This window comes from Epinephelus lanceolatus, chromosome 16 (assembly GCF_041903045.1).
Source record: "Epinephelus lanceolatus isolate andai-2023 chromosome 16, ASM4190304v1, whole genome shotgun sequence".
NCBI classification, from domain to species: domain Eukaryota; kingdom Metazoa; phylum Chordata; class Actinopteri; order Perciformes; family Serranidae; genus Epinephelus; species Epinephelus lanceolatus.
The window spans coordinates 36,239,243-36,265,994 of record NC_135749.1 but is presented as its reverse complement, the minus strand read 5'-3'; the positions used below and the strand labels follow the sequence as shown (position 1 = coordinate 36,265,994).

At 40.0% G+C, this 26,752-nt stretch overlaps 1 protein-coding gene across 6 annotated transcripts in view; it reads left to right on the top strand.

Moving 5' to 3' along the window:
- Positions 1–26,752, top strand: part of col14a1b (collagen, type XIV, alpha 1b) — a 320,908-nt gene that overhangs the window by 222,917 nt on the left and 71,239 nt on the right. For all 6 annotated transcript variants that reach the window (XR_013493638.1, XM_033637164.2, XM_033637162.2 and 3 more), the window contains 7 exons: positions 3,082–3,220; positions 5,921–6,063; positions 6,412–6,521; positions 16,306–16,464; positions 20,628–20,705; positions 22,225–22,311; positions 24,401–24,454. Coding sequence is in view for 5 of the 6 variants with exons in the window: in XM_033637164.2 (XP_033493055.2) it covers positions 3,082–3,220; positions 5,921–6,063; positions 6,412–6,521; positions 16,306–16,464; positions 20,628–20,705; positions 22,225–22,311; positions 24,401–24,454 (770 nt within the window). In the remaining variant the exon portion in view is untranslated. The remainder of the gene's footprint in view (positions 1–3,081; positions 3,221–5,920; positions 6,064–6,411; positions 6,522–16,305; positions 16,465–20,627; positions 20,706–22,224; positions 22,312–24,400; positions 24,455–26,752) is intronic.

Sequence of the window (26,752 nt, the reverse complement as noted above, 5' to 3'; positions counted from 1 at the left end):
AAAAACCACCGCAACAGAGGAGGGACCCATCTCCTTAGACGGTCAGACAAGGAATAGATGTCAGAAAATTGCAGTATTGAATCTGTATTGAGTCATTATGACCAAATTATGAAGCATCAGAAAACAGAAGTTAGTCAGTTACTTAGATTAGATTCAACTTCAGTCAGGACCACATTAGTCAAAGAAAACTTTATTTCCATGTGCAGTATTATATTTGGCAGTATGGCTCTGTTCTAGGGCCTCTCTGCCTTTCCCAGACTTACGCAGAAAGCCTCTTCCACATGCCTACGTGGAAATCTGAGGGCAGATTTTAAAATCTATTCTTTGACTCACAGGAAGCCAGTGTAGCGATTTAATGACCGGTGTAATATGGTCCAGTTTCCTGGTGTTTGTAAGGACTCTGGCGGCAGCGTTCTGAATCAGCTGCAGCTGTCTGATTGATTTTTTGTTAAGGCCTGTAAATAAGCCATTGCAATAATCCAACCTACTAAAAATGAATGCATGAATAAGTTTTTCCATGTCTTGTTTAGACAGAAACCCCTTAATTCTAGCTATATTTTTAAGGTGGTAAAAGGCAGATTTAGTAATAAACTTTAAATGGCTGTTGAAGTTCAGGTCTGAGTCAATAATAACACCAAAATTTCTGGCTTGATTTGTAGCTGTCAATGACAGAGAGCCAAGGTGGGCGCTGATCTTTGCCCTTTCATTTCTAGGGCCAAAAATTAATACCTCTGTCTTTTCTGGATTTAGCTGGAGAAAATTCTGGCACATCCAGTCATTGATTTGATGAATACAGTTACTCAGTGAGAGTAAGGGACTGCAGTCGTGTGATGACACTGAGATATAGAGTTGTGTGTCGTCGGCATACGTATGATAGGAGATGTTGTGATATTCCATAATCTGGGCTAGGGGTAGCATATAGATGTTGAATAGAAGTAGTCTGAGAATGGACCCTTGAGGAACCCCACATGTGATCGTAGTTCGCTCAGATTCATGGTTACCAATTGACACAAAAAAGTCCCTATCTTGTAAGTAAGATTTGAACCATTGTAGCACAGTGCCGGTGAGTCCCACCCACTTTTCCAGTTTGCTAAGTAGTATATTATGATCAACTGTATCAAATGCAGCACTGAGATCTAGTAATACCAGGACAGAGGATTTGCATGCATCATTATTCTGATGAATATCATTTAAGACTTTGATAAGTACAGTCTCAGTGCTGTGATGTGGCCGAAATCCAGACTGAAATGTGTTGAAAAGATTGTTTTGCATCATAATAGTATGGATTTGCTGGAAGACAACCCTTTCAATGATTTTCCCCAACAATGGCAGATTTGATATTGGCCTATAGTTACTAATTGTTGTGGCGTTTTTTAGGAGAGGTTTTATTACTGCAGTTTTCAAGGCCTGGGGAAACTGGCCTGCTTTAAGAGAAGTATTTATTATCTGCAGTACATCTGGAGCTATGCCGTTAAAAATGGTTTTAAAAAAGTTTGAAGGCAGAATATCAAGGCAGCATGTTGTGGGCTTTAATTTTGAAACCGTTTCTGTTAGAGTTGTGTAATCTAGGAGGCTAAAATGTCCTAGATTAACCGGAGGACAGGAAGGCACAAGTGTTACCATTCCTGAGCTGGAGCTGCACACTGCCTGTCTTATCTGTAATATTTTGTTTGTGAAGAAGGCTGCAAAGTCATTACATGACTTGTTAGACAGTAGTTCAGGAGGGAGTGATGCTATGGGGTTGGTCAGTCTGTCCACTACAGAAAAAAGTGTGCGGGCATTATTACTGTTTCTATTGATAATCTCTGAAAAATATGATTGCCTTGCATTCTTCAGTTCCTGGTTATAGTTGTAAAGACTCTCTTTATAAATGTTGTAATATACCTGGAGTTTGTTTTTTTGCCACCTGCGTTCAGCTTGTCTACATACTCTTTTGTATTCTTTAACCAGTGTGGCGTTTCTCCAGGGTGCCTTTTTCCTACCTGACATAACTTACATTGAAAGCCTTAAGACAGAGAGAGCACACCTCTCTGCCCTTCCATGCACCTACGTCGCAAGCCTGAGGCAGACAAAACAAACCTCCCTGCCCCTCCATGCATCTACATGGAAAGCCTAAGGAAGGGAGAGCAGCAGCAAAGCCCCGTAGGAACAGACCAGAGCAGCATCAATGACAAACAGAAATGACACTGATAAGTCAGACACAGCATGAAAAGGAGGAGCTGGGGTGGAGGCGGGTTGCAAAGCAGCTTGCAGAGGAAGCAGCAACAGTAGGCAGGCCAAAGCATTTTAAATAGGACACCCTGAATGAGATTTGCCAATTGGTTGCATAGAAAGGAATCAATCAATTGATTCCATCAATCGAGCTGATCCATCAGTTTATTGGGCTGAGATCAGCTGATGTAGCTGGGATGTAAGCTGAGCTTGACATCGTGTCCTGACTAAACTAACGCTATGCTCAGTTTTTCTGTCATGCACAAAGTGCAAGGACAAGAATTGCTGCTTAGCATCTAACCAGAAGTGTATTTTGTCAAGTGGTTCTATAAGTAATAAGTAAAACAGTAATGGGTAGATGTGAATTGTATTTGAATGCACTTTATACCTGCACTTGTCTTTGCTATGCACTTTATGTCTGTTTCTGCACTACGTATGTATTTTTGTGTGGCAGCCTTTGTGTCCAAGACAGATTTCCCCAGGGGCAAATAAGGTAATCTTGAACACTCTGGATATATACAGTATGAAACATGTGCAGCAGTTGCAGTAGGCATTGCAGGTATAAGTGTACAATATAAAAAGTGCTGTTAAATAAAATAGGTGCTATAATTATTGCTGTGATAGGAGGTGAAATATCTCTCTGTCTCACACACACACATGCACTCCAATAGGATTAAAATCACAGGAACAGCCCTTGAGAAATACATGTAATTTCATGAAATTGTAAATTTAATGTTGTGTTTATGTTCAGTGGTGAGTTTCTCAGTTGTGGAATGCACCAAACTGTCAGCAGCGATCATCATCATCAGCTGGTGTAGCTCTACTTTTATGGGATGTTAACAAGTTAAAATTCCTTCCATGTGTCATCAGGTTTCCGTATGATGGAGCTGTTTGGGCTGATGGAAAATCGGTATGGAAGCATGTCCGGCGTTTCTATGGTACCCGGCACCTTTAATACCTTCCCCTGTTTCCACCTGCACAGTGACGCTTTTCTGGCACAGCCAACCAGGTACACTAGTGTTCATTTTATCAGCATTTTTTTTTTATTTAATCTTTGTTATTGACCTGTTTCAATTGTCCTTTTAAGTTTTTATTTGGTGCTATATTTAGTCAGTCGCATCCTCTTTGTAGTTTTAGTTTTAGTTGACTAAAAGACTGGGTATTTTAGTAACATCTTAGTCAAATGAAACCATAAGTATTTTAGTGTAGTTTTAGGGAATGAAAACTGTTGACATTTCAGTCTTTTTTTGTCATCAGATTACAATGAATATAACAGTCAATCTTGTTGAGCCAAACCAAAAATTGCCATTTAAGTCAAAATGATTTCACATAAAATTTTATCTTACCACAAGTTGAATTATTAAAGGAGTATTTCACCACCAGAGACATGGCCTCTTAATAAAGCTAGGATGTCTATGTAGTAGGAAGACACACATACTTTTCAAAGTGGTGCTATATAACCAGAGAAAACAGAGAAAGCGAACACTTTTGCTCAAGATGTAGAAAACCCACAACTACCAGAACTCACAGTGACACAACATACCAATAAATGCTCAGCTGGTAAGTGTGGAGTAATGTGAACATGTCTGTTTGAAACAATGGCAGCCGGCTGGCAAGAAATCATCTCAGTCTCTTACACTTAAACATTAAGCTAAAACACATTTCTGAAAACATTTGAGGCGAGTAATAGGCAACAAAAACAGAATTTATTACCGTGCAGGAAATGTTATGGCTGTTCACAAACTCTCTTACTGCTAAACACAGAACTAAAATATGTTTCTAAACATGTAAGCGAGAAATAGGCAGTGCGGCAACATAGTCTTGATAGATATAGATAGATAGATATATATATATATATATATATATATATATATATACCTATCAAGACTATGTATATATGTATATATATATATATATATATATATATAGATATAGATATACATCCCAGTATATAAAACAGAGAGGGGCAGGTCTGTCTCTTGATCTGCTTCTATACTCTTTAGCTCAGTTTCCACCAAACACTTTTGGTATGGTACTTTTGGAACCAAAGTAAACCTTCAGACATGGTACCTAGACCCTAGCTTTTCCACCGCAAACAGTGCCCTTAAATGTGGGCGTGGTTGTTGTCACTCACTACTCCATCCAGTACTCGCTGTATTTCCTCATCACTGATGACACAGAGGGAAGTCTGCACCTCATTTATCGTCCACAGAACGAGGCTGCACGCCGACATTTTTAGAGCAAAATAAAACAGGCTGCAGTGAGATTCTCTCTCCATGGATATTCTAAAATAGCGGGTTTGTGCATTTAGTCCTTTTTTAGGCAAGCTCAGGGGTTTAGTGTTGTCATAACCCACAGAAACGACACTCGGCAATACATGCAGTTCACATAATCCGGTTGAAATTAATATATATTTTTAAAAGCTTGAAGATCCACTCATTACTAAAAGTGTATGTCACCCAAGAGAAACAATAAAAAGTAATGAAATGGTCAAAGTTGTCACAGTAAAATTTAAGGTGTGCTGATGGATTAAATCAGTGAAGTGCCCTTTTAAAAATACAGATTTGCAGAAAGTATCTGATCTAGTGGTCTAATGATATCAATCTAAGGAATACATCCAGACAGCCTGATGTTGTCATTGTTAACTCTAAAGGGAAACTTTGGATTTTTTTAACCTGAACCCTATTTTTTCATGTTTTTCCTTTTAAGTGACTAATGGAGACAACAATGTTTGAAACTGGTCCAGTACTGAGTGAGAGGGCTCCAGTCAGAGCGGCAAAATGGACTGCAATGTAATCCAGTGGGCAATTGAGCACCGTCAATTTATGTCCACTAAAAGCCACTGACAGGCTCAGATTGTTATTACAAGTTTCTATCATTGTCACTTAAAGGATTTTATGGAGAACTGAAAGTTTTTCTATACTTTTTGCTGATCTGTTTGTCATTGTGACCAAGTCTTGCTTAAGGAAAAGTCTCGTTCTGACATTTTAGAAGAGATGACTTGCTGCAGGAAAAACAAAGGTGGAAAGGGAAGTGAGGCAGGAGTGCCGGCAAGACATTGTTGTGTTGCAGTACAGAAAGTGTCGGGATTACATGCAGCTGGTTTCACTGCTGCAGATGCAGCCCTCTCTCTCACTACTGGACCAATACCTAAAAATGATTGTCACTCAGGCACAAAAATATGGGAAAAGGGGTCGAGGTTCAAAAACACTAAAGTTACCCTTTAACTTAAGAAAGTTACCTCAAGCCCTGCTGACTGTGCACATTGTATGCTGTGGCTGTAGTCCTGTTATGGTGCACGCAGCAAAGGAACCAAAACTGCTACACCAGAAAAAAAAAATCTATTTCTTTCAACAAAAATAAAAAGAAACTTCATTTTAGTCCTGCTGTTTTTCAAGAATATTGCATGTTGATACAGTCACAGTTAGTGATGTCAGTGCTGTCTCGTCTTAGTTGTGGAAAAAAGGTTGTTGAGAAACAGATTTGGTCATAGTTTTTGTTAATGAAATTAACAGTAAGGTACACAGTTGCATTCATAGTCATTTTTCACAAATCTCCTCTCCTATTAAATTAGAACTAACACAGTGTGATATCTCTGCTGATTATTGATGGTATCCAGATCTGTCATAAATAGAGATATAAATATATACATAAATATAAAGACTTCCAAGTGTTTCCCTGGGTCTGATGTGTCCCTTCTGGCTCACAGGTACATCCATCCTGAAGGGCTGCCCTCTGACTACACCATCACCCTGCTGTTCAGACTGCTGCCCGACACTCCAGAGGAGCCCTTTGCTCTCTGGGAGATCCTCAATAAGAACAACGAGCCTCTGGTGGGAGTCATCCTGGACAGTGAGTCTGGCCTCTCTGCTGTGAAAGCATCTGGGTCTCACCCAATAAAATCAATAAAAACACATTTGTTTCTCTTAGTTATTATTTCTGTAATAACAAATCCATCACAATCATGAAGTGAATGTACTAAACACAAGGGACGCTCAGTGTTGCCATTCAGGAGCAATTCAGGTGAAAGCTGCTGAGTTCCATCAGGAAATCAATACCAATCACAAAGGGAAAAAAAAATATGAATAAATGGATTTTTTGTGAGACAAAAGTGTTTCTTGTTCAATATAGAATAAAGAACAATCCACACTGTTGTTGTTGTTGTTGCTGTTGACATGTAGTTTGTGCGTCTTCCTGCAGATGGAGGAAAGACTCTGACGTTCTTCAACAACGACTACAAAGGAGAGTTCCAGACGGTCACCTTCGAAGGGCCAGAAATCAAAAAACTCTTCTACGGCAGCTTCCATAAGGTCAGAATTACTCCTGTCTGACTGACTCCTGACATACTGACTGACTGATCATCTGTCAGAGTGACTGACACACTAAAGATTCATCTTTACTTTAGCCCGAGAGTGTTCACCAGGAAGCTGTACACCTTAAATGATGCCGACTCAACCGATTTTAGACTTGACAGTGACGAGTGTTATATCTGCTTTTGTTTCATAAAGTTGGACAAGCTGTCGTTAGTGTGACAATGTTGTGATGAAGTGTAGGATTGCTCACACAGTAATGTTCAGATAAATGTGACCGTAGCAGAATAATAGTTGGAAGTTGAAATTTACTCCTCACTCAAAATATTTGTCTTTCCATCTCTTTTGTGGCCTGAAGACAAACCTCAGCTCGTGTGGGGGCAGAACTATAAAGCACGTGTGAAGGAGCCAGTCTATCTTTGCCTTAGTTGGCGCAACAAAATCTAAAACCCCAATGTGAGATCATCTTTCTCAGGCTCTATGCGCATTCCCATAAAAGGGGGTGTTTGGCATCATTTGACTCAACTACCGCACAAAATGGACCAATCTTGCTGCCTTCTTCTGCCTTTGAAGAATTAAAAAATCTTTCGTCCGTCATTAACATTTTAGGAACAGGTTCAATTTCCTTTTTACATCCATAAGAAGCCTTTAGAGACATTTGACCAAAAATCAGTGAAGAAAATGTGGTAGCTGGACACAATTGCAACAAGACAGAGGAACAGGGCGCACAGAATGATTTCATAACTCAGATAGCTCACGTTCCACAGGTCAGATAGTGATATTCAGGTGGATGATGATGACGAGGAGGAGGAGGAGCATGTGGGCCGCACACAGAATGTAGAGGACAGCTCCACCCCTTCATGCAGCTGCAGTGCCAAATGAAAGACAGGGAGGGAATGATGACAGCCACATAGGTAACTCCAATGGAGAGAGGCAAAGGAGGAAATGTGTCCTTTCATTTTGTCACATATTGCGAATTTCACCAAAAGAACAATAACTGCGTTGGGATCGGTGTGTAAGGTTTCTGTGCACAATAATTTTTTCCGGATGACAGATTTAAAAAACTCATCTGAAAAAAATGGACTCCGTGTGCAAACTCCTTTAGGTAAGGTTAGGTTTTATTGTCCCCAAGGGGAAATTCTTTTCCACAGCACTGTACTTGTTAGACTCAGCATGAAAAACAATGACACACAAACACAACACTTGACACTGGGGCAGCTGTGACTGAGAGGTAGTGTGGGTCGTCCTCAATCCCAGGCTTGTGAATGGATGGTCAACTGAATAGCAGGTGGCACCTTGTATGATAGCAAAGCAGAAAAACCCAGCAGCACTCCCTAATAAGTATAATACTTTCTGCACAGCTTTGCTCAGTGGCATTTATAACTTATTCCCTCATCTAAAGATCTTCATCACTCATGGATAATATAATCAGGAAAAGCCAACAGATTCGTTCGGTCCCTAAACAATTTCTCCTTATGAAGAGAGCTGCTTACATTTCTGGCATGTGATGAATGATGACACTTTTTCAGATTATCAGTAAAAGTTGCATTTTATAGCTGATTTCAAAACTGGTCTGGAGCAGGTGAGGTGTGCAGTGTGAGTTATCATGAAGATTTAGCCAGGCTAAGAGAGAGCTACTATTGTAATGCTAAAAACTCTGGCTTAAGGCCCAACATACCTCGAGTCAGAGCACGCCTCTGAGGTTGCTTTAGAACAAGTGTGCACTGTCAGTGAACCAGAAACACAAACCTTTGTATGACAAAGCTCGACTTGCTGCTTAAGTACATTATAGTCTTTAGTTAAGATAAGCCTTTATTCATACCCACAGGGGGAAGTCAGTCGTTGCAGCAGCACAAGGACAGAAATAAGTATAGAGAAAAAGTACAAAAATGAATAACAAGAGGTCTGTAAAACTAAAATTAGAATAGAAAATAATAATAATTACACAGCAGCAATGAAAGACTAAATTAGTGATTAGTGATTAGTTGCAGCAAAGTCAGCAAGGTGGAGTGTATGTAAACAGTGTGCACCAGAATCATAAATATATCACAGTCAGGTTTATTGCCAATAGGATTTCACATACAAGGAATTAGCCTCATAAATACAGAATGGAAAAATGCACAATAAAAATATGGATAAATACTATAAAATGTGTACAGTATATGTGTTTAATTTCAAGCTGACTCAACTACTGTAACACACTTTTTACTGGCCTCCCAAAAAAAACATCACTGAGAGACTTCAGTTCATTCAAAACTCTGCAGCTCAGCTATTAACCCAAACCAAGAGGAGAGGCCAGGCCACTCTGAGCTGCTCTGCACTGGCTTCCTGTTACATTTACAATTGCCTCTCCACCGCCTTCTCCCTCTCAACCTCCTCCTCTTCCCTCTCGTCTCCGTTTACCCTCTCTCCGTCCTCGCGTTCCTCCTCCTCCTCCTCCCTTCCCTCTCCTCCTCCTTTCTTTCCTCCTCCTTCTCGTCATCCTCTGTACTCCTTCCTCACCCTCTTTCCTTTCCTCCTTCACACTTTCCTCCTCCTCCTCCACCCTCTCCACCTCCCCTTCCCTCTCCTCCTCCTCGTCCTGCTCCCTCTCCTTCCTTTCCTACTCCTACTCCTCCTCGCCTTCTTTTCCTCCTTCTCCGTCCTCTCTTCCTCCCTATCAACCTGTCAACCTCTACTCCCTCTCTTTACCTCTCTCCGTCCTCCCTTTCCACCTTCTCCCCCTCTTCTCCTTCTTTCTCCTCCTCCTCCTCCGCCTCTTCCTCCTCCTCCTCCTGACACTCATTCTTCTGTTGTCTGAAGCTGGCTGTGCAGTGAGACAGCAGTGGGAGTCCTGACAGGCCGACTGTAGTTGAGTTGTGCCCTGATTCTGAACCTGCTCACAGTCGTGTTGTGTTAGTGTCAGTGTGTCAGTGCTGAGGGATTCACTGACTGATCTGCAGTCACTTCTGTCTGCTCGCTGTCAGCAGAGCTTATCCTGCTTACCTTTTCACCTTTTCTTCTGCTAGCTGTGTGTGTGTGTGTGTGTGTCACTGCATACATAGTGGGTTTTATAATCCTAGAGGACCAGTACAGTACTTTCAGTGCCCACCTGAAGATTCTGTGTGACATTTCAATGGGTTTATGTGACTAGGGATCAGAGGACATCTCTAATTTGATCATTTTCTCTGAACTTTGGCGAACTTAACTAACTTTAAAAGACAGAATGGTCCCCCGTGGGTCACAAAAGTTCAGTTTTCCTCAGTCTTGTAACGCTTTTCACACTAAACTCTGAATGTTTCTGGCTGTCATATTTCTTACTTCCTGAAAAGCTGATGTCTTGGAAATATGACAAGAGTGTAGAACATTCCTTTAGCAAGGTTTCTAAACTGATAGTACAGTGTTGCTTCACACTTCACACTCTTAAACAGGATTTGTATTACAGTTCTGCAGTGCTAATGCAGGTTCGAGGGAACTCTGCAATGCCTGTAAATCTGTATTTACACACACAGACACACACACACACACGTGGGCTTGCAGTAGATACAGTAGCACACTTTGTGATTACAGCTTACAGCTGGCTTTCCTGATATAGAATAAACCACCATGACTACATTTATTTCAGCCTCCAAAGTTTCAGATATTTTTACCTGAGTACTGCAGCCACATCAGTGAATATAAACCAAAATGTTTATAAAGGTATACTATGCAGGACTTTACTAAAAAACAATGTACAGACTCATACAGTAGGTAATCCCTCTCAGTCGTCACTTGTGACTGACTAGAAGTGTGTGGCGGCGTCTTTATCTGCAGAGACTCTGCCCTCTGTCTGGATTTTCTTTTTTTGCTGTATTGGGGACATTGTTATTCATAGTGCGCAGGTGAAATGGGGACTTAATAAAACCATAGCAATCACTTGCCAGACTGTAAGCAGCATATATTCAAGAAGAAGCTACAAAAAAACCTACAGTGCCGAAAAAATGCAGATACAGCAGGACGAAACGCTGGGCAAGCAAAGCTGGGGTTGCTTTTCACTTTCACCAGCAATATTGTTGGCAAAAAGTAAGTGACAATTGTTGCCTACTGTACCTTTAAATTCACTGTAGAAGTTATATATTAAGCGTAAACAAAATGTAATTTTTGACAGCCAGCTTGTAATTCATTGGAATACCAAAAATATTTCTACAAAACACTGGTCAAATCACAGGTTAGGTTCTGGTGGATACACAAGCTTATTTTCACAGCCACCTCTACATCTGCAGTGTATCCGGTGTGTAATAGTGTACAGTGACATAACGAATCCTGTTGTATCTCAATGTTGTTCACATTTCAAATGAGTAAATTCACTCAGAAACAGTCAGTGCACCAACATGCTTGTTGACATGAGTTTGTTCCTCTGCTGATAAATCACTTTGACATTTACAACAAAGTCACAGCAACAGTGAACTTACACTCAACAGACTGACCAAACACACACTGAACACAAATCCTGTCCCACCTCCTTACCTCATACTAATACTAATAGTGCTGCCCCCGACTAAGAAATTTTCCAGTCGACCAATAGTCGTCATTTAGGGCCATTAGTCGACTAGTTGCCTGCATGTTTCCGATATTATTTAATTATTAAATGATATATTTTGGGTGGGGCAACACAATGGTTTGAGTTGAAGGTGTGAGAAAGAATAGTATCAGTAACATTGTCAACACTGTGCTACATTACAGAGAAATACAAAACCGTACTAATGAACCTTCATTAATATAGGCCTATATTTTATCTACAAGTGCACATCACACACTGAGCGAGCCACCTGTTAATAACGCTGTCAGCAAAGCAGTAATGACTGTGCTAAGTGGCTAATGGGCATGTAGCTACTTCAGTGTTTCAGATGATATGTCATGTTTGTAGTCAAATGAAGATGAGTTTACATATCACCTTGGGTTCGTCCTTCACCTTCTCAAAATGATCCCACACTTTGAATTTCCTGCCTGACATGTTATTAAAGGCTTTGGAAAGCAGAGCTAAATGGTAAACAAACATGGCACCACACCGGTAAGATAAGACAACACGTTTACATGTCGTTTTCTATATGTTCTCTGACATTTATCCTAACGATATGAGGCGGTCTTTGTGGAAAAAAAGCTTGTTTAGTGGACTAACTTTGCACTTGAAGGTATGCCCGTTCACTTACGTTTTAACAGGTCTGATGCTACTAATGCGCCCCAGCTGTATCTAGGCTAATGGCTAACATGCAAACTATTATTTCTATGTCACTAGTCACTTGAAACAAATTTAGGACGATAGGAGACAGGTTGAAATAAACCGAAATTTCCCTTTAACTAGCCTGTGGAATAACCGCAGGTACCAGCCCTGTAAATAAGGGGCTGTACAAATGCCACATCTTTAACCACCTGTAAAACGCAAGGTTGGGCGCTGGGTGCTACTCTTATGCCTTTTTTGTGCCAGCTTTCAAGAGCCCATTTGTTTTTATTTTGTTTGTTTGTTTTTTCTGCGACTAAGCAAAATGAAAATGAAAATGAAATGCCAACAAATGACCCTTCTGGACAACTAACATTTGGTTGACTATTAGAGTGCAGCCCTAAATACTGATACTAATACTACTGCGAATACTGCTCATCTTAATGATTAGTGATAAAATTGTCACTATACAAATGAAGTGGCTGTACATATTTACAGAAATAAGATATTTAAAAAAAAATGTTTTATTTTGTGACTCTACTGCTATTACTACTACTACTAATAATAATAATAATAATAATAATAACCTTATTCGTATAGAAGAGTTTATCCCTACAGAATCATGACAAAATTAAAAGAAATACTTGAAAAAAAATGCAAAATGACCATCTGTATATCAGTTACACACTGCGTGTTACACTGGATTTGTGAAGAAAACCTTGTTGTTCTTTCATGCCTCCACAGCTGTAAACAGGCGAACATTATTCGTGAACTGAAATTAACAGGTACCATGTTTAACTAACTATATCAGAACTTCAATTTACAAACCTTCACTCAAGGCGTGCAGTTAGAATTAGTGTACAAAATTATGGTTGAGAATGTTTTAACTTTTCACCTTCCTGCCTGGTATGGTCATCTTAACTGTACATCCAAGAATAAACCTTCTGTGATTGTGACAATCATAACGGCATGTCAAAAAGTAAAATGAAAATTACAGTGTTACAGTGCAGTGCAAGATATGACTAAAATTTCCCAAATTTATTTTGATAAAATGCAGGACAAACTGAAGTCTTAAGCACTGATTTGCAGGCTGAACTAAAATGGTCCATCAGTACTTTTGGTGTTTAAGACTACTGAAGTTGTTGATCCCTCTGTTGACTGTTTGCAGTGGTCTACTAATAAAAAAAAACAAAAAAAAACTTGGCTCCCTTTGTCCACACAGTGCAGTGAGAGTGATAATATAAAACGTGTATATTTTCCTCTGGCTGATGAAAAGAAGTCACAAATGAAGACGTCATGTGAAAATCACTTGTATGTTAAATGTGTGAAAGTGTTTATTTGATTGCAGGTAAACTCTAGTGATGTCTCTTCTCTCTGTGAAGATAAAACTAATGTTCACTTGTCACTTCATCAGAACATTATTCACAGCAGACAGCAAACTGTCAAACAGAGTAACTTCTTCTCTGACACACTGATTACTACACATGAAAATGAAGCTCATTATCACAGCTGTTTGTAAAACTGTGTAATTTTGTAGATTATAATAATCTGTGGATGCTGAACTGTAATTTCTTGGCTCCAAAATGAATGCACAAATAAGAATAAAATGTATTTATTTCTTCTGAACTAAACATGAAGGTCTGACAAGAGCTCCAAAACAGCAAAATGGAAATGAAAAAACAAACAAACAAACAAAAAATAAAAACATGCTTGTGATATCTTTCACTGCCAAATTAAGTCATGCTTATATATCACATCGCTTCACTTATAGAATCAAAATTACAGAGCAGACACTTAAAGTTTATGGCCTGTTTTCCTTGGAGCTGTGTGTGCATGTGTGTGTTGAATGTCCTCCGTGCCAGGACAAACATGGAACATTTTAACAAGTTAATTTGCACTGCTGTGAATTATAATTGTACCCTATATAAAATGGAGATTAAAAAAGAAAATAAAAGGGGGAAAGAAATGAGAAGCACGCACCGACAACCCGTGAATTCCCAAAAAAGAAAGCTCAGACAGCATCTTGATTTTTATTCTTTTCTGTAGATACAGCAGGAAACAAACCAGAGAATAACTTTTACAAACTCTTTTTTTTCTTCTCCCTGTCAAACGAAGGCATGCTGACAGAGGGAGGTTAAAAGGGTTCAGATGTGTGAGTCACTGACAGCAGCCGCTCGCCGCTCTGTTTCAGTTACAGGAGAGGAGGGTTAATGATGTTGAGGAGCCACTCAGCACAGACAGGCAGCGTTTCATCCACCTAACAGTTCAGCACTCGACTGTCCATGATGGTGACAGTACTTCCAGTAATTATAAATAGCAGCCACGCTCAGAGAGGTAATTTTAGTTTTTTTTCCACGTGTGCTCAGATTTTTGTCCCAGTTCCAGCTCTGCTGCAGGTTGTGGAGCTATAGATGTGGTTCTTCATAAAACTGTAAAAGCATTCATTTTGAACACGAGCTCGTAATTCTTTAAAATGTAATATTAGATGTAAAGTCAGGGTATATTTTTGTCCTGAATAAGCAATGCACAGAGGCGGCATTTTGTATTGATTTGTTTTTCATTTGAATTCATTCAGGATGAAAACACTAGTAGTGCTAAGTCCAGTGTGTAGGATTGAGAAGGATATATTGGCACATATGGAATATAGTAAGTATGTTTCCTTTAGTATATAATCACCTGAAAATAAGAATCGTCCTGTTTTCGTTACCTTTGAATGAGTCGTTAATATCTACATAGGAAACAGGTCCTCCTCTACAGAGATCATCATGTTGCACCGCCATGTTTCTGCTGTAGCCCAGAACAGACAAACCAAACACTGGCACTAGATAGGGACATTTTTTGTGTACGCCACCGTAGTTTGAAGCCCCTCTATGGCGAGAGTGTCAGAAAAATACTGATTGTTTATTGTGAAACTGCTTTAATTAAGCACGTCTTCTTCGAACAGGGTTGGAGAAACACTGATTTGTAACGTTAGAGTGCTGTATTCAACGTTTTTACTGGTTTTAAACCTGCTCCATTTGTTTCAGAGGGGAAGTGACCTCTGCCTATAATTCACCTCCCCATAAAAACCTCCTGAACAATGAACACTGAAGGAATTCCAACCAGAAGTTTCAGCCTGTTGCAATCATCAATCTTCACCACTAGAGGCCGCTAAATAGGCCAAACTTTTACACACTGGACCTTCAGACCAACACTAAAGCACATAACATGTAAAATTAGAACTGGAGACAGCCATGTATGTATTCTTGAGTTTAAATTCACCTAAAAATAAGAATTGTTGTGTTTTAAAATGAGTGGTTTATATCTATGTAGGGAGCGGATCCTCGTCTACAGAGATTGCTGTGTTGCACCACCATGTTTCTACAGTAACCCAGAGCAGACAAACCAAACACTGGCTTAAGATACTGCCATTTGCGTTTTCACATCAGCCACTGTAGTTACAAGCCTGTCTGCTAAGAACAGTATTGGAAAAACAGTGATTTGTAACATGTAACTGCTTTATTTGGTGTTTTTACCAGTTTAAGACCAGACCTCTGCCGATAATTCATCTTCCAGTAAAAACCTCCTAAACAATGAACACTGCAGGGGTTTTAACTGAGAGAAGTTTCAGCTGGTTGCAATCTGCAGTCCTCGACACAAGACCCCACTAAATCCCCCTAAATCTGGAGCATCTGTTCCTTTAAATTGTGTGTTTGTGTGTGAGTTTGTGCATGTTGTGAATCAATTTTTAATTGTTTTGCAGACTTTTTTCCTGTGAAAACAAAATTCCAGCTTATTTACTGAATTATAAGACTTAATTTAAAGTGAAATTTTAATGCACTTCTTCCATCATCTATTTAGCAGTTTCCCTAATAAAAAAAAGTTTACTTTAGATTTGTGTTCAGACATCTTTGTATGGCAGAGAAGAACCAACTTTATTAGCTGCTATAGCAGTCAACTGGAATCAGATCTACAAAATAAATGTGGTGCAATTTAACACTCACTTCAGTTGAATGAGATGAAGAGTTTAGTTTTGGTTGTGTCTGTGCTGTTTAGTCTTGTCTGTTGTGCTCCAATGTGTGCTTTAATGTTTTTGTATTCCTCTGCCTTGATGTTTGTGTTTCTTAATGTGTAACATGCACCTGAGCAGGGATTGCACATCATATTGATTTTCATTAATGTGTGTTGTTGTTAAGGACAGTGTAAAGGACAGTGGACTGTATCAGCCTCCACTCTGAGCTTTATCTTCTGAGTCACCAGGTTAGATTTGGTTGAAAATCTGCTTCATGATATTACAGGAGCACACAGGCAGAGGGTGCTGTTCTACTACAGCATACAGAGACTAAACCTTCTGAAGGCTGCAAATATAGGAGAGATTGACACACATCCTCCTCAGGGACATCTACAGTCCATAGTATATAGCTAATGGCCGCACCACAGCCAAACTACTGTTTTCATATCACTTATTTTGACTACAGGCAATTTACCTTGAATGTAAACACTGGTAATTCTGCTCAAAACTTATCGAAATTGATGAACTGTCTAAAGACATTTTTCAGGTGTTCAGCACTAAAAACAAGGTTAAACAAGTGGCTGAGTCAACATGTTGGATGTTTTCTCTCATTGCAGCTTCATATTGCAATCAGCAAGACGAGTGCCAAAGTGGTGATTGACTGCAAGATGGTGGCCGAGAAAACCATCAACGCAGCGGGAAACATCACCATCGACGGACTGGAAGTTCTGGGCCGGATGGTCCGCTCTAGAGGGAACAAGGACAATTCTGCACCGGTGAGGACAACACGCACACATATAAGCATTAATGGAAACATATCTGCTACATAACTACATATATTGAAGTTAGTTAATATTCATTTGTCAATGTAACTGTGGAAAGGGCCTTGGTCCTTGAAGGTACCGACAAGGAGAGGGTTAAAAACAGGCCTTGCTTACACCTGTACCTATTTTCCATAGGGTCAGGTTTAGGTTTTAAGGTGCTGGCTTGGCTTGACTCGGTTTGACTCAGCACATCAGCCCAGCATGGCAGTGATTTGCATTTCCATTACAAAAGGGCTTGTCTTGAGTAGATGTCAGTGGGCTGATCCATGGCTAAAAGTCTTCCATTATTACATCATTTCACACAATATTGTAGGTAAAAGAAGTTTACCTGTTGGAGGTGAGCTGTTTGCAGAGACACAGTAAGAGCCTGTTGTGTGCAGCTCTTCATCTAACATCTCACAGTCACTGTCTCTGCTTGTCCACTTCCCTGTGGTATTAGGGGTCATACACATGCTGCGTTTTTTTGCACCCTCAGATTCATTGTTTTCAATGTAGACACGCAACATGCACACTCAAATGCCATAATGTTGCAGCGTGCACACATTCCTTAGCAACTATTTTTTAGGGCACAGCGGCTGCACTCACCACATGTCATGTGACAAGGACCAACCAGTCACAGCTGACAGATATCTTTCCTTGCTTCTGTAATTTATGTATCAGTTTGTGATGAATATGGAGAAGAAGTTGATCATTTCAGTGCAGTGCAGTGCCTATTATCCTATGCACAACAGTTAGAAGCTACAAAAGTACTGAGAGCTGAGCTGAACACGCAAAGACTTTCAAGAACGCCTTTCTTTCTGGTCTCCTGCAGACAGAGGTGAGTCGAGTCTCACCAGGCACAATTGTTTTGGGGGGAGAAGGGGGTTTGGCTGCAGTTGCCAGGATGTCACTGCTACCAGCTTGGAGGCGGTCGGGTGCGCCTTTTGCCCGTCTCAAGTGATAATCCATCACGCCACGCCATGGCTCATCTTATTTTAACTGACAATTGAAACACAAAATGGTTTGACTTGGCGTGGCCAAAAGTGCCAATGGAAAAGCCCTACTGCGGAACAGTCATCTTACAGCCCAGTCCCCAGAAGAAAATATTGGTATTGTACATATTTGCAAACCACAAATAGGTTGTATTTGTATGCTTCATATGCATCATATTGTTTCTAAAGTCATGTAGTTTATGAGCTTTGTCATAGGGCAGTGGAGGGGACAGGGGGGTGGCGTGACAATCAGATGAGACAGCTGCCAAAGTTGCAGCACCTAACGTAGGTGTTTTTTAGAGACATGTCAGTGTGTATTTGTTGTTTTTTTACTGAGATATTGCTGCAATTCCTGCCAGGATCATGCCCCCAAAACCGGGGATGTTAAGTCCAAACATAGTCTTTTGCGTAGTAATTTTTGTGCCTCATCCTAAACGTTTCTACTACATAATAATGTACAAATGTAACGTATCCATGGTTTGTAGAAATGTACAGTGCTATATTTTTTGGGGGCAATTGGGTTGCATTTAAACATGAGGAAAATACATTTAAAAGTAGCTATATGTTTACATGTTGTACCAGTTTCGAGTCTCTGCGAGATACTAGGCTCGACTCAGACTATTATCAGCACCATCATGTGTTCACTTGTAAAGATTTCATAAGCTGAGCATGCCAACAAAAAAGATCCCTGAACTGAAATCAGATAAAGCACTCCTCCTTCTGACTGACTTGATCACACTGATGTTCTCCAAGAACGCAGGCAGACGTCTTCTTTGCAACATTAGTAACCGAATGAGTTATGACTAACAGTATTTGATCTCATGCTGTTGCAGCGCTTTCATCTCTGTTTAATTTTCTTCCATCAAAGCCAAGGCATTTCCTCGAGCAGCTTTATGAATGCAAACAAATCGATTTCCAGCCGCTCTCTTGCAGAAATAGCAGCGATGCAGATTATGTGTCTGATTGGTTTGATCTGCCTTTGAAGAGAAAACTCTTGACAGTGACTGCTCTCAAGCTGAAGAAGTCTACTTTTGTGTCAAATAATTTTTTTCTAAAAATTCTCTCCACTGGCCACAGTTGTGCAAGTCCCCAAACGTGGGCAGCCGAGCCCATGTTTTCTTACAGACGAAAACAAACTGCTGATCTGAGCCTCGGAAAAGATCGTTTACCAACCTGCAAAACCTTTCTTTTTATTGATTGTACACTTTGTACACACATTTACAACCTCACAGTACAACACGGTCCTCAATCCAGAAAAAAGCAGCAACAAATTTAGTATCACTTTCTGTGCATTGGCCTCCAGGAACAGCTGAATGTGTTCTTCTCCCTACTTTGTTTTTTGAATATTTCTATAAAGCAAGATGAGTCTTATAATCTTGCGCTGTGTTTTAACCCCCATGAATAACAGGGAGGCTGTGACTAATAGTCTAAATTTGTACCTCAGATTTCACCATACCTAATTACACAAACTGAAACACAGACCTTTGCAAAAAGGTTCAAAGTAAAGCTGTAGACCAGAGGTAATCTTTTCTCTTTGTCCTCATAATGAGGATTATGAATTAAAGTCTTTCGCTTAAGCACTAAAATATCTTGCAACATCCAATGATTTGTCACAGTTGCAGAGATCAACAGTGATTTTAATCCTGCCATGTGACATAAAAATAAAACACCACTTCTTCTCATATTTTGATTTCCATCACATTTGTTTCAGTGATGTAACGTCTGCTTTCCCGCCTGTCGCTGTGAATTCCACAGAAGACGTTTTTGAATGCATCTGTAGTGCTAACTTGGTGTATTATTTTATTCAGTCATGAAATTACATTACTTTGAGCCAGTTATGACTAGGGTAGCCCCCTGAAAGTCAGAGATTCAAATCATCATCATAACTTGGACGCCTCGATACTTAGCAACTACAGACCAGTGTCCAATCTGCCACTTTTAAGTAAAATCTTAGAGAAGCTTGTTTTTCATTAGTTAGATGATTTTATGATCTCCCACAGTATTTTTGAAAAATACCTGTCTTGCTTTTGAGCTTATCACCGCACAGAGACATCAGGGTTGTTAATGACCTGAAGTCTAATATGGATATGAAGGAACTCTCTATTCTAGTACTACTCTACTCTGCTACTCTCCTAGCTAGACTTCACAATCTGGTTGGCCTCTTTGGTACTGTTTTTAGCTGCTTTAAATCATATCTCTCCGAAAGAGAATTTCATGTAACAATGGATGAATGTTCATCAAAAAGCTATAAAATGAATTGTGGGGTCCCCCAAGATTCAATTTTAGGTCCAACACTTTTTAATCTTTACATGCTGCCACTTGGAAACGTCATCAGGAGGCACGGCATCAGTTTCCATAGTTATGCTGATGATACACAGCTGTACATGGCTGTGTCTCCTGATGACTGAGGGCCAATCGATGCCCTTTTTAACTGTATTTTAGATATCAATTCCTGAATGGCAGAAAACTTTCTTCAACTCAACCAGGACAAAACCAAGGTCTTAGTTATTGGTCCTGAAGCTCAGAAAGAGAAACTCAACACAAAACTGCGAGAAGTGACACTAAAATCCCGTCAACAAGTGAAAAACCTTGGAGTTATCTTTGCCTCCAATCTTAGTTTTGAACCCTATATTAGAAGTATAACCAAAACTGGATTTCATCATCTTAGGAACATTGCCAGGGTGCTACTGTTTCTCTCTCAAACCAACACAGAGACACTAATGCATGCTTTTATTACCTGCATATTTTATTACTGCAATGCTCTACTTTCTGAAGAAAAACATTGCTCAGTTGCAGTTACTAAAAAACTCAGCTGCATGTGTGCTGACAAGGACCAGAAAGAGAGCACACATTACACCAATTTTAAAAGTCTCCCTATCAATTATTGTCATGACACACCTGTAAATGAAATTCACAAGTAAAATATGCAGAAATGTGCTATATTCTGGAGTATATTCTGTTTACAGAAGTGCAAGACAACTCTTTGCCTGTTATATTTCATTAGATGACTGAACCATTTCTTGTGTCCTTTGGGATGCTGTAAACCTTGCTGTCAAACATCCACTTTGTGCTGTCAGTTGTGTATTCACACATATTTTGGTTTGTGTATTGAAGTTTTTTTGTGTTTGTACTCCTTGTCCTCAGTTCCAGCTTCAGATCTTTGACATCGTCTGCAGCACTTCGTGGGCCAGCAGAGACAAGTGCTGCGAACTTCCTGGTCTGGTGAGGTCAAAGTTTACTTTCCTGTGAAAACTCTCTTTACTCCAGTTCACACCTCTGTCTGTTCACAAAGTAAATGGTAACAACTGAAGAACGGTTTGAAAGAATTTACCGTATCATTGCTATGAAACAGACATTTTAATGGTGTAGATCTCAAGTATTCATTTACACAACACTACTATACTATAGTGTGGGATTGTGCCAGTGTAAAAATTGTCAAATCAGTTTGATATTAGGCCAGACACTGCACAGCACTGGTGTACCAAATTTTACCACTAGATCTAGGTCATATAAAGACACCATGTACAAAACAGCTGTGCACTCAAGAGCAGCCTGGAGACAAAACCACTGAAAAGATGGGTGAGCACTTGCTGTTTTCCTGCATTTGTACTTTAAACACAAACACAAGTTTTTTATTGTGATTTTTCTGGAAATAACATTCGATATAGCCAACTGCAAGTAGGTTGTTAATTCTGCTGGTCATTTTTCAGAAACTTTTAGCTTCCTCGTGACCTTCCTAAAGCCAGCTGCCACCTTATTTTGGCAGTTGTAGGGAAATATGGGCAATATGGACAATATATATATATATATATATATATATATATATATATATATATATGTGTGTATGAGAATAAAGTTATTTTAGGTGAAATGGGGTTGAGAAATGCATTTCATTTTCTTCTGTTATTAGTAATGTGACAGAGAGAGAGAAATCAAAGGCTGTTAACTGCATGTCCTCTGTTGTGAGAACCATCCAAAAAGTTAAACAAAAAATGGTTCGACATGAAACCTGATGCAAAAAACACACAAGTACACACAAAAAAACACAACAGCTACAGGAAGCTCTTCCCAGCCTCAGCATTGTTTGCCACTGCTGTAAAATTAAATCACTATTCAAACATCTTAATACAGGCAGTCTAATGTAGGCAATAACCCACTGTTAAGTTTAACAACAAGTAAGATAGTCTGGTGTAAAATCACACTGTCTCCCTCCAACTCTCTGTCAGATTTAGGTTCACCAGCTGCGCGGTGTGAGCGGAGACAGACGCTGGATTGTTTTACCAGATCCACAAGTCTTACTAAACCAAAACTCAATCTGAAATAATGTTGGCATGTCCCATGTTGCGTCTGTGATAATTAAATTAAATCAAAATTACATTCAGTTTTGGGCTGCAGTGCAAGAGAACAGCATTCTGTGGCACACAGCTGTTTACAATATTATATGCTTATTTTTTTAAATATCATTTCCTTCCTGAGATCATTTGTCTTCAGTGATAATCTGTCAGTCAATGGAAAATAAAACTCAAACAGATAAAACCATCACAGATATTTCCTGTCTCAGGAAGCAATGTTATCTGAAACAGTGACATACATGTGGAAAATGTCACATGCCCACTTTTCTGCTTTATTTTTGTCATGTGTCATTATTTTCTCATTTATCATGCCATGTCACCGTGATGTCTTTTATTCATTTAATTATTTTTTGTCTTTGTGTCATCCCCACCATGCTGTGATCATCCAGAGGAAGGAGGTAGACTGCCCGGCCATGCCCAAAGCCTGCACCTGCACCCAGGACAGTAAAGGCCCCCCTGGCCCTGCTGGACCACCAGTGAGCCTCACACAAATACATTAAATACATGCCCACTCACTGTCAAAGAAGTCCTGCTCAGAGTCCCCCTTCAGTCAGTTTTACTTCCTGTTTAACAGTTAATCTTATCTCTTAAACAGAGAATGGACGTGTGCTTAACAGCTGGATGTGATGTTAATCCATTACCTAAGCAACGAGATTGCAGCCAGAGTAGTCTGGAAAACAGCAATATGGCACGCAAATTTAGTGTTTATCAGAGCACAAATGAGACCACAATTAGCACAACACAGTGACTCCCTCTGTCATTCACAATTCAGACTGTCTCATGTGTTGTGTTATTTTCGCCGTGGGATTAGGTGTAATTCACTGTCTTGATTGCAGCTGTTCACCACACATGATCTACCAGTGCCATTATGAAAATATACAACAAACTAAACTTAGGTTGAGGGCAACTACACAGAGAGATCTAACTAAGGCTATGATACAGTTATGATAAAGCTAGTCATACGGCATCTTCCCCTTTTAGCAACAACCTTCTGTATTTAACTGTGAGCACAATATTAAGTTATTTGTCAAAAAATATTTGGTGAACAGAGTGGCCAAACAACATTGTAAGGACATGAAAATATAATATATAATATGAAAAATGCCACAAGAGGGAGGTTTAGAAATAAAGGGGAGAGGCTGAGGAGTCAGAATGTTCAACACTTTTGCGGATGCATTGAATAGTATTGGAGTATGTTAAAATATGTGAACAGTTTAACGGCATAAAAAACAGTAGAGTTGTTTTTACAGTAACAGTAAAACAATAGATTTTATTTGTTGTCCACCTGAATGGACATGTAAAAAACTCCTTGAAAAATGCATGTTTAAAAAATGAACTTCAAATTTTTGTTTTTCACAACTAAAGACAAATATAAACACTTAGAAAAAATTCTGAACCAGAGTAGTCATGACTCATGCATGAAAGGGATAAGGAAATAATGTGTCAATATATACAGTGCGCTCTTCTTCAGCAGCAGTTTCGAAGCAGGCAGAGAGCAACAGTGGGACTATATTTTATTTTAGTTTCTCAGGGACAATGCACATTGATCAGCATCACTATAAATGTGCCAGTGTTAGCCAAAAGGCAGATTTTCAATGGTTCTTCCTCTGCCAAATGTTAAACTGGCCACTGAAGGCCCAGTGTTTAGGATTAAGGGGGATACATTGGCACAAATGGAATATAATGAGTATGTTTTCTTTGGTGTATGAGAATCATCCTGTTTTCATTACCTTTGAGCCATTTATATCTACATAGGGAGCAGGTCCTCGCACAGAGATCATCATGTTGCACTGCCATGTTTCTGCAGTAGCCCAGAAGTGTTGGGGAAAAAACAGATTTTTTTTAATGTGAAACTTGCCAGGCAAGCGGGCTGTCTGCGCCGTGCTGAATAGGGTTGGAGAAACACTGATTTGTAACGCTAGAGTGCTCTATTCAGTGTTTTTACTGGTTTTAAGCCTGGTTTGTTTGTTTTAGAGGGGAAGAGACCTCCAAGGATAATTCACCTCTCTGTAAAAAACCTCCTGGACAATGAACACTGAAGGAATTCAAACCAGAAGTTTCAGCTGGTTGCAATTTGCAATTCTCACCACTAGAAGCCGCTAAATAGGCCAAACTTTTACACACTGGACCTTCAAAGCAACGCCAAAACACACAACATGTCAAATTAGAACGGGAGAAGGAAAAACATGGACAGCTGAACAGGTTAAAGAAGTAAGGCAGTATTGTGCAAAGGAGGACATGTAAAAAACAATGTTTAGCAGACAATCAGTACCCACTGCAGTGTCCACCTGCTAAAACACACACACATGCCACACATTCATGCATGCAGTCACACAGATGGATGAAGACACAAAATAACAGTTCATGCTTTATGTGCAGATTGAGTTGCTAAAGTTCATTCACTACATTTTTTCTTCCCTTTTCTTTTAGTTAGTTTTGTTTTCTTGTATCTCAGCATGTTAGTCAGCTTTGTGGGTATCTGTACACACACACAGTATCAAGATATGCTACATTTTAATGTGGTGATTGCCTCTAATCAACTCCTGCTATGTGTGCTTCAAACAGGGAGGCCCAGGAATCAGAGGAGCCAGAGGTGATCGTGGAGAGCCAGGCCCGGTGGTGAGTGTTGGTTTTCAAATGGATACCAAGTCATGACTGTTGAGACTGAGAAAGGGCAACATTGGGAAAAGGAAGTGAACAACACGGGAAGTGAACTTGTATCTTTCTGCTATCTGCAGGCTTTCAAACAGTCACTGAAGCTGCCGAACAAATGCTGCTTTTTTTTGTGGATCAAACTTTAGCAAGTTGCTTCGTTGTGGTGATTATCATATTTTTTGTCCGCTGAAATATGGACACAATTTCACTTTTGTCAGTATTTCTGTTATGTTATTTCTGTCTGCCCAGTGTTCACGTTAAATGATGTGTAGATGCATCATTAGGCCTCTGCAGGGAGTACCAGGCCACACCATTCTCTAACCCTGACCTAACTTACCTGTAAGTTTCCTCTAAATCCTGTTTAATTCAATTTCAATTTTATTTATAAAGCCCAATATCACAAATCACAATTTGTCTCAGAGGACTTTACAGCATACAACATCCCTCTGTTCTTAGGACTCTCTCTCTCACAGCGCATCATTTAGCAGGGAATAAAATATGACAAAATGATACATTAAAGGGGAACTAACATTTTTTTCAACCTGGGCCCTATTTTCTGATCTACATTTGTCTAAATGAGTGATAGGATGTTCAATATTTGACATTTCTCCAGTACGAAGCTAGGGCTGACCTGCCTGCAGCCCATGAGGGTGCGCTATATTAAAGGGATAGTGCACCCAAAAATGAAAATTCAGCCATTATCCACTCACCCATATGCCGATGGAGGCCCTGGTGAAGTTTTAGAGTCCTCACATCCCTTGCGGAGATTGGCGGGTGGAGCGGCTAGCACACCTAATGGCAGACAGCGCCCCAGACTAACGTCCAAGAACACAAAATTGAATCCACAAAGTATCTCCATACTGCTCATCCGTAGTGATCCAAGTGTGCTGCAGTCCCCACATAAAAAGTTGTTTGGAAAAAATATCATATGAACTCTGTTTTTAGCCTCACTGTAGCCTGTAGCTCTGACTGCTTCTTTGTGCTCCGCGCTCACGTGTGCGCGCTTGCTTCAGAGACCGCGCATCACCGATCACCCTGAGCGCGCAAGACAACTGTCCCTTGCCTACAGTCAAGTATAGTGGTGGCAGCATCATGGTTTGGGGCTGCATGAGTGCTGCCGGCTCTGGGGAGCTCGGTTCATTAAGTGAAACATGAATTCCAAGCAGAGCATGATCGCTCCTCTTCGGAAACTGAGCTGCAATGCAGTTTTCCAACATGATAATGACCCAAAACACACCTAGTAGATGACAACTGCCTTGCTGAGGAAGCTGAAGGTGAAGGTGATGGACTGGCCAAGTATGTATCCAGCCCTAAACTCACCTGTGCACCTGTGGGGCATCCTCAAGCTGTAGGTGGGGTAGTGCAAGGTGTCTTCACATCCATCTGCTCCATGATGTCATCATGGAGGAGTGGGAGAGGATTCCTGAAGCAACCTGTGAGCTCTGGTGAATTCCATGCCCAAAAGGGTTAAGGCAGTGCTAGATAATAATGGTTGGCACACAAAATATTGACACTTTAGGCACAATTTGGACATGTTCACTGTGGGGTGTACTCACTTATGTTGCCAGCTGTTTAGATGTTGATGGCTGTGTTTTGAGTAATTTTCAGAGGAAGGTAAATCTATACTACTATACAAGCTGTACACTGACTACTTTAAGTTATATCAAAGTGTCATTTCTATACTGTTGTCCCATGAAAACATATAATGTAATACTTGCAAAAATGGGAGGGGTGTACTCACTTATGTGAGATACTGTATATACTTTGCTTTTCTACTTTATTTAATCACCATTGTTTTCTAAATTATTGTTTGAAAATGTCTGTTTAACTGAGGTTAAATTTCATTTGCCAGAATTAACAGCAAAGTACATGTTGTACCCTTTTCCTCCCCTACAACTCACTTCATCAGAAAATAAAGTATTATCTTGAAGGGATACTTTGCCGATTTTCAACCAGCTTTGTATGGTAATAGTGTGGGTAGTATGCACCAGTAAACTGTGTAAAAATTCCTCCAGCTTGCCATTGTGCAGATCTCCCTGCTCATTTTCCAGTGAAGCGTCATCCGGCTTATTTTTGCTGGCTCCAGGACTGTTGCTCTGTTGTACTACGCTGGCTGTCACCATGGACACCTACAATATAGAAGTGTATGGAGAGAGTGAGCCGCCCCCCTTGCTCAGATCAAACTGCAAAACTAGGCTGTGCTGATCAAATACAGCCCAAGATTATGTTACTGTATTGCCAAATCCTTGCCCACAATGTTTT